This window comes from Antechinus flavipes, chromosome 1 (genome assembly GCF_016432865.1).
Source record: "Antechinus flavipes isolate AdamAnt ecotype Samford, QLD, Australia chromosome 1, AdamAnt_v2, whole genome shotgun sequence".
NCBI lineage: Eukaryota > Metazoa > Chordata > Mammalia > Dasyuromorphia > Dasyuridae > Antechinus > Antechinus flavipes.
In genome coordinates, this window is record NC_067398.1 from 497766012 (window position 1) to 497779002 (window position 12991).

At 31.9% G+C, this 12991-nt stretch overlaps 1 protein-coding gene across 2 annotated transcripts in view; it reads right to left on the reverse strand.

Moving 5' to 3' along the window:
• THOC1 (THO complex subunit 1) overlaps positions 1-12991 on the reverse strand; it is a 57258-nt gene that overhangs the window by 8309 nt on the left and 35958 nt on the right. The window contains exons 10-17 of one of the 2 annotated variants that reach the window (XM_051970364.1): positions 11981-12089; positions 10543-10674; positions 9042-9142; positions 6646-6712; positions 6377-6427; positions 6211-6281; positions 1136-1231; positions 500-565 (exon numbers count right to left, since the gene is read on the reverse strand). In XM_051970364.1, the coding sequence (XP_051826324.1) occupies positions 500-565; positions 1136-1231; positions 6211-6281; positions 6377-6427; positions 6646-6712; positions 9042-9142; positions 10543-10674; positions 11981-12089 (693 nt within the window). Of the gene's footprint in view, positions 1-499; positions 566-1135; positions 1253-6210; positions 6282-6376; positions 6428-6645; positions 6713-9041; positions 9143-10542; positions 10675-11980; positions 12090-12991 lie in introns of both variants that reach the window. The other variant, XM_051970363.1, reaches the window with a different exon arrangement.

Below are 12991 nucleotides of genomic sequence, written 5' to 3' on the forward strand. Positions count from 1 at the left end.
TAAATGTCAAGGGTTTAACTTTAACTCTTATTTCAAAGGTATATTATGGTTAAAGAGCATCATTTGGGCATTTAATTATAAGTAAAATTAAAAAATGCCAAACTATCAAAGAAAATTCTGAATACAGAATATATCAGGTAACTAAGTAAATTAGATCTCAGGACAATAAATTATCTTTAGAGACAGTCAGAAATTGAAGTCTCCAACAGTAAATGAAGCACTATCCTCTATGAATCAGTTACAATTCAATAACATACAAGAACCGTGGCTTAAAAGATTTCATGAAATCTTAGTATCACTATTTTGCCTACCTCAACAGACAAAAATGGATGAATGTGATATAAATGGTTCTGGAAACCTAGCTGCTCCTAATTTTTTTTTGTTTGTTTTTATTCCTAACATTTAAAAAATTTGTTTTTTTGTCTGATACTACTAGGAGAAAAGTCATGACTATTATTCTTAGTTAAGCTCACATAGAAACAGAAGAATCTTCACTTGCCTGGACTCCGATTTACAAGCTTCCATATTATCAGGACAGAGATTCCAAAGCCTTGTTAATTCTTCACTGAAAAGCAAAAGATAAAAATACCCTTAATTATCCCAGTCAAAAACACAATAATGTCAATGAAGCATTAATTTCTGTAAGCTTTAATCATTAAAACACTCATTAAAAAATAAAGAAAATGTATAGTAAGTAATGGTTCATGCTAAAAAAAATTAATTACAATGATGGCTTTTGATATATTTTTACACTAATCAGTAAAAATCATTTTTCCAAATGCCACCTTTTGGGAGAACAGCAAAGAGAAATATTTTTCTTTGTTGGGAACCAGCAAAAGCACAGGTATTATGATTAGCTGGCATATTTGGAGGCGAAATAGTTCAAGGTGGCCCAAAATTCATCAAGATGACAAAGTATAAAGAAGCCACAAGCTTTCTAAAGCAAAATCTAAAATAAGACTTCATTACTTGCAGGAGATAGCATAATAAGGAATGCAGGTTTGGGGCCATTTTATAGAAACAATGACAGTTGGCAGCAACAAACTTTAAAAATTCTATGACAGTACTTTAAAAAACAAACTATCAAATACACAGTTACCAATTCTGGCCCAGATATGAAGACAAGCTGACCTACTTTCCCATCAGAATTTTTTTGTTGGGTCCTTTCCCCAGGAAATCCTCCGGTGCTGTTCTCTTCCTTACGACTCTTGTAGGCTTGGAATCTGAAGGTCTACGGCAAATAGAACGCACACTATTTTTGGAATTATATGTGGTTAGGAAAGGTGAAGGAATTTTAGATCTGATAAGAAAACAATTTTAAAACACTTTTCTTAAGATAAAATGTTTGACATTAAATAAGAAGTACCAAAATTTCCAAGAAATTATATTAAGTTAAAAAAGCTATTAAAAAAAAAAAAAAGAATGAGTTGGGGCATGTTTTTAAAAATATATGGTTAAAAATAGCTTTATTTTATTTGAAAACTGTTCATATCTTTTGATCATTTATCAATTGTGGAATAGCTTCTTTTCTCATAAATTAAGTTCAACTCTCCATATGTTTGAGAAATAAAGTCTTTATAAGAAATTATATTAAGTAATTCAATAACTAATTGACAGTTTTGTTTTGGGAGTATCTCAAGTGGGGAGTAACTAAATGGGCAAGAAGAAATGAACTAACATATTAAAGTGAATAGATAAGGATGCACACATATACCATTATTCCCATCTTCCAGCTTCATATCCTTGGTGATATCATATTTTTCTTATTCTCTCTTACCCCACATATCCAATCTGCTGTCAGATCTTAACATTTCTATCTCTACAACATTTCTGATATTTGATCCTTTTTCTTTACTCATACAGGTACTACTTTAGTCCACGTTCTTATCATCTCTTGCCTAAACTTTGGTCTCCCTGCCTCATCTCTTCCTGCTTCCATCATCACACAGCTGCAAATATTATTTTCTTAAATGCAATTGTATCTCTACTACTCCCCTACTCAATAAATCTCAATGGCTCATTATTGCCTCTAAGATCATATAAAAATTCCTATCTGGCCTTTTAAGTCCACCACAACCTGACCTAGTTTTCTCTTCCTCATTACAAATTATTTCCCTTTTTACACTCTAAAGTTTAATCATACTAAGCTTTTTTCCATGCACTCCCTCTCCCATCTCTGTAGCTTTGCCATCTCCATTCTCTCTATCTGTAATGCATTCCCTCACCACTTCTGTCTCATAGAATTCCTCCCTTCAGGACAGAGCTCAAGTACCACGTTTTTTTTTAAATGAAGCTTTTCACGATCCCCCTGACTTCTAGTGCCTTCCTTCCATCACTACCTTACAGTCATTCTATTTATTCTGTCCCTGTCCTTTTCTCATAGGAATCTTGGACTGTACTCTTGGAATCAGCTTGGGCTCTTAAAGGTGAGCATTTCCCTTATATAGCATAAATCTAGGTTTCTACCTCACTTCCCAGCTACCAACTCCAAACCTCACCACTGTACTAATAGCCCTTTATGAATATAGAAAAGCATGGAAAGACTTGCATGAATTCATCCAAATTGAAGTAAGCAGAACCAGGAAAATAAAAACCACCATCACAAAACAGTTGACTGTGAATGCTGACAAAGTGTAAAGAACAATCCTGGCTCCAAATAAGAAATTGGAGGCTATCTAGGCAATGTAAAAATGAAGATATTGATAAAAACCTATTAAATTTAAAAGGATGAAACTCCCTGAGGGTAGGGCCTATCTTATTTGCTTGTATTTATTATCTCTATCTCATAACACAGGAAACACAATAAATGCTTATATGTGTGCTCTCACGCTTTTTCTCTCCACTCCACTCCCCAAGTTGTCTTTGTCTTCTATTTCATTTCCTCCAAAAGAATGTAAGCTCCTTGAAAAGGGATGATTTTTTATATTTGTATTCCCCAGGACCAAAGCTCAATAATTCACATAATAAATCTTTGTTGACTGAAACAGAAAATTCTGCCACATATGCCAGTTATATATGTCTGTAAGAGTTTTGCATCCACTGCTTTACTGGAAAATGTAGACAATCCTGATTTCTTCCTATGCTAGCTGAATACAAGCCTTTGGTGGTTTTACATGGTTTACAGGCTTTGAGTATTAGAAGTCCTAGTAACAGACAATGCTTGTTTTCTGACAACCAACCTATTTAAGTATAGAGATTTAGGTGATAAATTCTCTTATCATGGAAACACATGAAACAAAGAAAAATATAACATGGCGCTCAAGTTTTGTGCAACCTCTTTTGAGCTTCTGTGGCAATTGTGGCAGGATAGATGAAAGGGAAAAAGAGAATACTATGTATTGTAATTTTAAAATTGTTTATAAATATGACTGTTAACTGAAAGTACACTAAATACAAGACCCTTGTCTGATGACTAACAAATGGACATTCTATTAAAAGAAATGACTCATAATACCATTTAACTGTCTTGCTACAGTTGACCTAAGAAAACAAAAATAAGGATGCAGTTAAGACTGCTTCATATGTTGTTTTTTTGCAAAGCAGATAAGTCTGCAAAATCCAAAGCCAACAAGAAGCAAAATTTCATGCTATATTTCCATATTTGTAAAAAAGACCATGCTGGAGATAAATGTAATTTATGCACCAACATCTATGGGAAAGGTTAAGTTAGAGAAATTCTAGAAAGAACTTGATTAAGACCCTCTCTAAATGAAAATCAACCTATCCTTGAATACTCAGTTATATAAATAGCATATGGGAAGACAGAAAATATGGTTTAAGATTAAGATCCGAAAGAGGCCAACAGTGTGTAAAATATGTAGAGGCACAACAACTATGTATCATGAAGACAACTGAAGATGTTAAACATATTATACAGATGCTTTTCACATTTATTCAGTTATAGATATGAAAAATGAAATTAACTGTATTTTATCAGACTGGTTATCACCAGACAGGCTATTGATAGCCAAATTCTAATCCACAAAGTATGTGCAGTTAGACAGACTCCCGATATGTTAAAACAAAGCTCAGATCATAATCAAATCCAACCCTGTTTGTAACAATAGTTAGACTAAAAAGGTTAACTGACATGCCTATGCATTTATGCATGCCACCAAAGCTGATAATCATCAGAGAAATGTATTGATTTACTAATGGTTAAAAGTAAATAAAAAAACAGACAATACAAATTACCACTATTTCCTATGAAATTTAAACTTAACCAGGAGACAAAAGAGCTGCCTCAATCACCAAAAGCTTGGCACTACTTATAAAGTGGCAACATGCGTGAAAACATACAGCAGCTGAGGATAATGCTGTTTAACAATATAAAATAATTTGTAAATATTTGACAAGGAAGAAGATGCAAGATGATGAGTATAAAACAGTAAGAAATAGTGGAGGGAAAGACAATTTTATAAAAAGCTTGCCAAGACTAAATTAAGCTAAATCATATGGAGAGTAAGATGAAACTGGAAACACATAAAAATGGAAAAGATCTGTCAAGACTGTTAAAACAAATTATCTTCTTCATCTATATATAACCACCCTCCAATCTGGACAAGACAACTTTTAAATACCAATATTCTTAAGCCATATTCTATATGGCTAAGAAACATGGAACACAGTGGTCAAAAGAATTAGAACTGCAGAATACTTTGCAATTGAGAACGCATAAAAAATTATTTACCAAGATGTATAAAAGGTTAAGAGATGTATTACTAAAAATGGAAGTAGTCATAATATAAGAAATAACAGATGGATACCCCAGGTGTTCTGCTATTATCAACATGTCAAGATATCTAGAGGAAAAGGCCCCTAGCATTTTGGGTGGATGCTCTGCAGAATAGATGAGAAGAGGTGAATTTTATACAAGAGTTACACAGAATGAGTAGATATGGATGGGTTAATCTGTCTTGCTGGTGGGAATACTTATACGGATAAGACCACAGACATATTATAAATACAGGTATTTTAAAAAATTAAGCATAATGGAAAAATCATTTTAAACTATCTGAAAATATCTTTGAGATTTCTTATTGTGGTTTTTACTTTTTTGTTTTATTTTTTCAGCTCATCTCTTTTTATTTAATATGTACATTCATTTCTAATATATTTCCCATATGAGTCATAGTAGGAAAGAAAAATCAGAACAAAAAGGAAAAATAAGAGAAAGAAAAAAAGAGATGAAAAATAGTATGCTTTGATTCATATTCAGTCTCCATAATTCTCTCTGGACACGGATGGCATTTTCCTTCTAAAGTTTACTGGAATTGTCTTGGATCACTGAATTGCTGAGAAGAATTAAATCTATCATAGTTGATCATCACAAAGTTTTGCTGTTGCTGTGTACAGCATTCTCCTAGTGCTCACTTCACTCATATCAGTTCATGTAAGTACTTCCAGATATGGAAATCAGCCTGTTCATCATTTCTTTTTTTTTTTTTTCCCTTCCTTTTTTATTTATTTATTTATTTTTAATTTAAATTTTATTTTATTTAATAATAACTTTGTATTGACAGAATCCATGCCAGGGTAATTTTTTACAACATTATCCCTTGCACTCACTTATGTTTCGATTTTTTCCCCTCCCTCCCTCCATTCCCCGCCCCCCCCAAGATGGCAAGCAGTCCTATAAATGTTAAATATGTTACAGTATATCCTAGATACAATACATATTTGCAGCTGTTCATCATTTCTTATAGAACAGTAGTATTCTATTACATTCATATACCATAATTTAATCAGAAATTCCCCAATTGATGGGCACCTACTTTGCAATTTGCAATTCTTTGCCATGAAGAAAAAGCTACTACAAATATTTCTGTACGTGTGAATCCCTTCCCCTTTTTTATGATCTCTTTGGGACACTGACTCAGTAGCAGACAATTGGATCAAAAGGTATGCACAGTTTGATAGCCCTTGGGCACACTTCTAAATTGCTCTCCAGAATGGCTGGATCAGTTCACAAGTCCGACAATACATTGTCCCAGTTTTCCCATATCCCTTACAATATTTATCATTATCTTTTCCTGTCATCTTAGCCAATCTGAGAGATGCAAAGTAGTACCTCAGAGTTGTCTTCATTTGCATTTCTCTAATCAATAGCAATTTAGAGTATTTTTTCATATAACTATAGCTGGTTTTAATTTCTTCATCTGAAAAATTTCTGTTAATATCCTTTGACAATTTATCAACTGGGGAATTTACCTTTCTTTCACAAAACTTGGGCAGCCTTCATTTTTCCATGAGTTCCAATTTTCTTCTGTGTTTAATATATGCTGGAAAAAATACACAAAGATGTTTGACATCTGAACAATGGAAATACTTAAAATTCTGTATAGTACCAAAAGTGATGATAATGTAAGATACATACCTCTACCATTTTTGAAAATCTCTCTCCATCAGGGGGGTTTTCAGATAGTAGCTGTGATCAGAAAGCACATACTAAGCTTTCAACAACTTTCTGCATCATATGAATGGTTTACAGGCAGAGACCCCATAAAAGTGTTTGTGGTTCCCGTACCTGAGCTAATGTTATCCTTATTTTCCTATATGAAGCTGAAACTGTTAAATCTAGTTCATAAACAGAGAAAACGCCAAATTTCCAAGTTTTTGATCACTGATGTCTTGTACTGAACTTACTTGATAGACTGATTTTGTAGTATCTTCAATCCACAGGGATTGCTCATCAGTTAGAACATAGTTTGAACTGGAAAAGAGAGCAAATAAGAAGACCAAAGTGTCAAATTCACAGCTCACAGCACTCCCTAGTGAGGCCTAAACAAGATTAAACTGTAACTGAGAAATATTTAATTACAATAAATAAAAATACAGTAAAACAGGCAATGTTAATATAGGGTTTTTAAAGTGAATATGGATTCTGTGGGGATCCCTTATGTTCAATTTAGTGACTTCTATTGCTACTCGAGTTTGCTACCACAGGCTAAGACAGAATTTCCTTTTAGGAACAAATATCACAATAAACCTCTAAGCATAAATTATTATTGTGGGGAATGTGACAAATGATATCTGGAGGTTTTCCTAAATTTACCGCATCCTGAGAGATGACATGGTATATACTATATAGATAACCATCCTTGGCGTTAAAAAAGACCAAGTGCTCTTCAAGTTTTGCCTCTGATGCATACAAGTAACATGTGATAAGCAAAGTGTTATTGTCGTTCAGTCATTTCAGTTGATTTTGACTTTTATGATCTCACTTTTGGTTTTCTTGGCAGAAATTCTGGAGCAGTTTGCCATTTACTTCCCCAGCTTATTTTACAGTTGAGGAAAATGAGATAAACAGGTTTAAGTGACTTGCCTAGGGTCACATTTGTCTAAGGTCTATTTTGAATTTAAGTCTTCTTGATTTCTGATCCTGTGCTCTATTCACTACACCACCTAGTTGCCTCATGATAAGCAAATTACTTATTCATTACTTATTATTATTACTTCTTAGTACCACCAGGCAAAATTTTAAAACTCTTAAGTTACAAATGAGTTGCTTCTATGATTGTTTTTAGTATTGGAGAAAGAATTTCCACACTAGAACTTCCTTACAATGATGACATCAAACATAAGCCCAACCACTGCATTCTTAAAATAGAAAATAAAATCTAGTTACTATATATTTGTGAATACTATATTTTATTTTTACTTTTCTGCACTTAATTCATAGCCATTTACTGCTAAAATACCTAGAGAACAATAGCACAGATTCACAATTCATTTTTGTGGCTTTTGCTACTATTGTTATTTAGAAGAAATCTGTTTTTCCTCTTTCCTGTAGCAATGAAAAGAAAATATATAAAAATCCTACCTGCCTCTGATAAAAGCCCAAGCTTGTTTACCATCCATGACAATTTCAAGTACAATCTTATTATGTTTAAGTGGTTACTAATTTCTAATGGTACCTTGATTAGTCAGGGGACTACTCACTTGAAGCCAACGCCAGACATTTAGGCTCTTTATCAATGCTTACCAATACTACTACTGGGCTCTTACCTGCTGTACAAGTAGCTATGAATAACAATTTTCTCTCATTTCAATTATAGATACAAGTGAGAATTTGTTTAATTACAATTAGAAATAATTAGGAAACACTTCTTAAGTTTTGTGAGAGACTGAAATGTAAATAAAGGAAGCTAGAAAGCTACCCTTTCTGAAGGTAATCATAGCACATTTTTCTGGCTATTTGGATTGCCAAATTCATGACTACTGAATTAGAACATGACTTAACTTGGGATTTAAGGCTGAAGTTGGTATGGAAGAAGTCTGAATGACAAGAGACAAGTTGAGGTTTTAAAAAAAAAGGTAACATTACTATTCAGATCTAAGTAGGATTGAGGAAGATATAGGGATACAAGGCTGCTCCTTGAGGCTAGATCTAGAATAAGTATATCAATAAAAAATGTACTCTCCCAGAAAGTTTGGAAATTTCCTTTGGCCAGGAACGGTTTGAATAGGGTACATTAAAAGACAAGTGTAAAAGGACATTCTACAGATTCTTAATAGGAACATATTATTTGGCCTTTGGTTCCTGAATCTGCCCATTTAGTGATATGATCTTTTTCTGAACTGTAAGAGCTTTATATTTAGGACTAATGGATTCTCCAAACTAAAAATGGTCACCTGTTTCTATTTTGTCTGAGGAAAAGTAGCTCAGATCAATCACCTATATAACTAGCTCCAGAGAGGTAGTTCCCAAATCATCCAAGACAGGAGAAATAACCCAAACAGAACATTAACATACATGCAATATAATCCAATCCTTACAAATCCATTTCCTTATAGCAGCAATAGTGCTTTGGATAAATAAATCCCTGTTTTCTAGTTTTCCTGATACACGCCCTCAATTTTTTAGATACTAAGACAAACAAATATCCCTTGAGGCCTTTTGATATAGTGAAAAGAAGAAAACACCAGACAACTTAGGACCAGTTTTACTTATAGCTAAGCTCATTTTGTAATCCTAGCTATATTTCTCAGGCTTCTACTAATAAGTACTTTAATAATAATAATAATAATAATAAGCTTACCTTTTGAATTTTACTTGCCCCTTGAGGTATTGAAATAAAATGAGATACTGCAGAAGGATGTGACGGCGAAAGTTACTATCACTCAGTTGTAGATCCATAAGCTATATGCACATAAAAGACAAAGGAGAAGAACAACAATATTTATTTTATGTAGCATAGTGAAAGTCAAACTTGGCCTAAATTTATAATTTTCTACTACAGAAAAATAAGATGCAATACAGGAATAAAAAAATCTATTATGAAAATATCATTGGCCTATTTCTTAAAATGTATCAATGACTAGTAATTTTTTATCCTAGTATATTGAAAATTAGGCATATACTGAGCACAGACTTTACATTTTAGATAAAAATCAATAAGTATGAACTTCATCTTCCATCAAAAAAGGAAAACTTTTTTTTTTTTTTTAATCTTATACCAGGTAAAAGACAGTATCACTTAAATGTCTACAAATAATTTTTCTAAAAAAAAAAATCTGTTCCATTTCTGGATAGCTTTAATTTTTAAATAGTATTTTTTTCTTCTGACATCAAAACTATAATTTTCCTCCTTGTAGCCTCCTCCCATTGCTTTTAAGTTTTATCTAATAGGGTCACAGAGAGCAGAGCTAAACCTTTCTATACTTTACAAATCTTCAAACATTTGAAGACAGCTTTCATTCTTCCTATACCCACATCTTCTACCCGATCAATCTTTATAACTTATGAACTCAAAGGCCTTTGCCTTTTTTGACTGCATTCTGTTCAAAGACCTAAAACTTCTTTTATAGGCAGTTTAAGATTACTATTATACTAGATATACTATTATATGACCTTCAGCAAGATTTCTATATGGACCTTAATCTCTTCAGTAACAACAGAATTGTAACAGGTCTGTAATGTCCCTTCTAGCTCTGAAATTCTATCAATTATTAATTCTTGCATTTCTGGCTTTCTATTAAAACAAGTATACTTAAAATTTTTTTTATCTTATAAATGAAAATAGCAAAGCTTCATTACATAGATTTTGCGATAACGTTTAGAGCAGAATTTGAGCTGAAACTTAGCTATATATTATTTGTGAATAAAGGGTTTGCAAATATGTAAATAAGATAAAATTAAATGAACAAAAATTATTTTCAAGCACTTGAAGAACAACCACTTATGTTTAAAAGCAACTTCTAAATAGAAAATATTCTTATTTGCTTATTTATTTAGTGTAGAGTTCTAAAGACTTTCTTAGTTTAGTTTAATGAGGCTCAAAAAAATTAATGCTAAAATGGTTTCTAGTCTAATTTAAAAAATGAGAAATCAAACCAAGCTTCCCTTGATATGTTCATCCTACAAGTTCAGTGAGAACTATTTATATAAGATAGAAATTGCAGTTTCCTTCACACTGTACTCTCTAAACACAGTCAGTTAACACATTTAACCAATTTAAGCAGCAAACATTATCATCCAAATTAAATATAGCATGAAATAATATCTTTTAAAAGTTGGATATTTATGAAAATGAATGTTACCTTTTCACTTGTTAAAAATTTTGCAAAATATACATGTTCTCCTCCGGTTTTCAATTCTTCTAACTTCTTTCTTGAGGCCTGAGTATCATCCAGTTTATAACTTTTAAAAACAGCTAAAACCTCCTCAGAATACTGTAAAGAGAAAACATTAATTTTATCTTTCCAAGTCACCAAATAATGCTTACTTATATCCATTTAAAAATGGGCATTTATAGCAATTGATTATTTACATATTATGCCATAAGTATGGAAAAATATGAATGAAATACTTACCAATCAAATAAAATTTCTCACTATTTTAAAAAGTTAATTAATTATTCCTCCTTTAGTCTTTAAAAAATATATATTACATATAATTAGGATATAGGAAAAATTGTAGAAAAGCTTTCACATTTTATATATAATCTCTGATGACATTAATTATTTGAATAACTGCAGAAGTAGAAGAGAATCCTTCATTTGGAGTTAGGAAGACCTGAGTTCAAATGTTGCTCCAAACACTGACTAGATGTGGGATGCTGGGCAGATCCCTTAACCTCTCACGAGTTTATATTCCTCATTTTATGGCATTTGTCCAACTCAACATCTAGTATGTGATAAACTATTTTATTCTAACGTTTTTTGTGAATAAAATATAAAAGGGAAAAATAAATAGCAACATCAAATCACTTCTAAGCATGGTAAAGATGTTGTTGAATTATTCCCATCAGTTTAATTCATCATTAAAGAATTTGAATTGGCTAAGTGTGATTTAAGAAAAAAAGACACTGCATTCAAAGTAATTCATAAGATAGATCATGCTACCTTTTCAATGCAATGAATCATCCTAGCCTTTGCCTGAACAAAGATAATTCTGATTTTAAACAGAGAAACAAAAGGAAACAAAGAAAATGTCTTTTGAAAGAGTAGCTATGATTATTTATTTATTATTATTATTATTATTTTTTATAACTTTTTATTGATAGAACGCATGCCAGGGTAATTTTTTACAGCATTATCCCTTGTATTCACTTCTGTTCCGATTTTATGATTATTTCTTTAGCTAGAAAAGACAGTGTATGTATAGTAAAACATTTCTTAAACACTACCATGAAGATGCTGGTACATTTGAATAGTGCTTTCTAATTTTTTTTTAAACTTTCACATCCACTGTCTTGTATGAATCACCTAACAAGCTTGTGATCTAGACAGAGTACATATTACTATCTTCATTTTTCCCAAAGAAGAAACAGAGGAGTAAGGTGATCCAAGATCCTAAAACTAGTAAATGTTCTAGTCTAGCACTCTTTCCATTATATTCACATTTTTGCTATAATAGAAGCTATAAATCCAAAAGAAATTAAAGTTATTCCTTAATTTATGTCATGTGAACACTACCTCAAATAGTAACAATTTAACATCTAAAAACTACAAAATTGAAATTAATGAAACAATTTACCTTGAGAAAAGTTTTCCATGAAATCTTCTCATAGCACTGCACAGGATTTCTGAAGTAATCCTGAAGTGACCAGAATTTTCTATACAAGTTGTAATCAATTGGAATGGAACTAATGAAAACAAACAATACATTCATTATATCATTTTATTTCTTTAGAAAGTAACTAAGGCACAAAAAATGATAGAATCAAGAATCAATCTCAAAGATTGAAAAGATTATGGAAGTCATTTGATCCAACTAATTCCTGAATAAGTTACTCTCTAGAAATCCCTCAAAGGAATGGGAGGTCTTCACAGCTTCTCAGAGGAGCTGGTTTCATGTTTGGATAATTCTATATTTTAGTAAGATTTCCCTTAAGTCAAACCTTAATATGCTTCTGTGTCTCATATTGAATTTATTTACCCCATTTTACAGCTGAGGAAATTGAAGCTCAGAAAGATTAAATGACTTTCCTGCTACTAAGTGTCAGAGCTATGGCTTGACATAGTTTTCTAACTAGTGATGTTTCCACTATATCACTGTCCAGATTCTATGATTTTGATCATAGAATCTAAGTTTGGGAAATGCAGTAGCTATCTATTTGCAAACTATAGCTCAATGCGAATCTCTTCGACAACATCGCTAATAGACATCTGCTTTTCACAAGAAGCCCTAAACTACCTCTTAAGATCATTTCCCTTTTAAAATTCAAAGACAGAATGATGACAAAATTAAGATTTTACTTTAAGATTAAAAAAAAATTATAGTAATACCTATTCTTTCCTACATAGCTGAATTTACATACAATTCCTATATATATGTGGTATAATATTAAGTTTTTAAATCTAACGTACCAGAATTCATTCATTCAAGTGCTTCAACAAAGTGGTTATCTTGGAAGACCATGCACTTATTCAAATGCTCCTGACACTGCTCAAAACATTTTCCAATTTCCTCTCTTGATGCTTACAGAGCAAAAAAATTTTTTTAATACTTTCAGTGATGGCAAAATTTTTCTTTTTAAGGTGAATT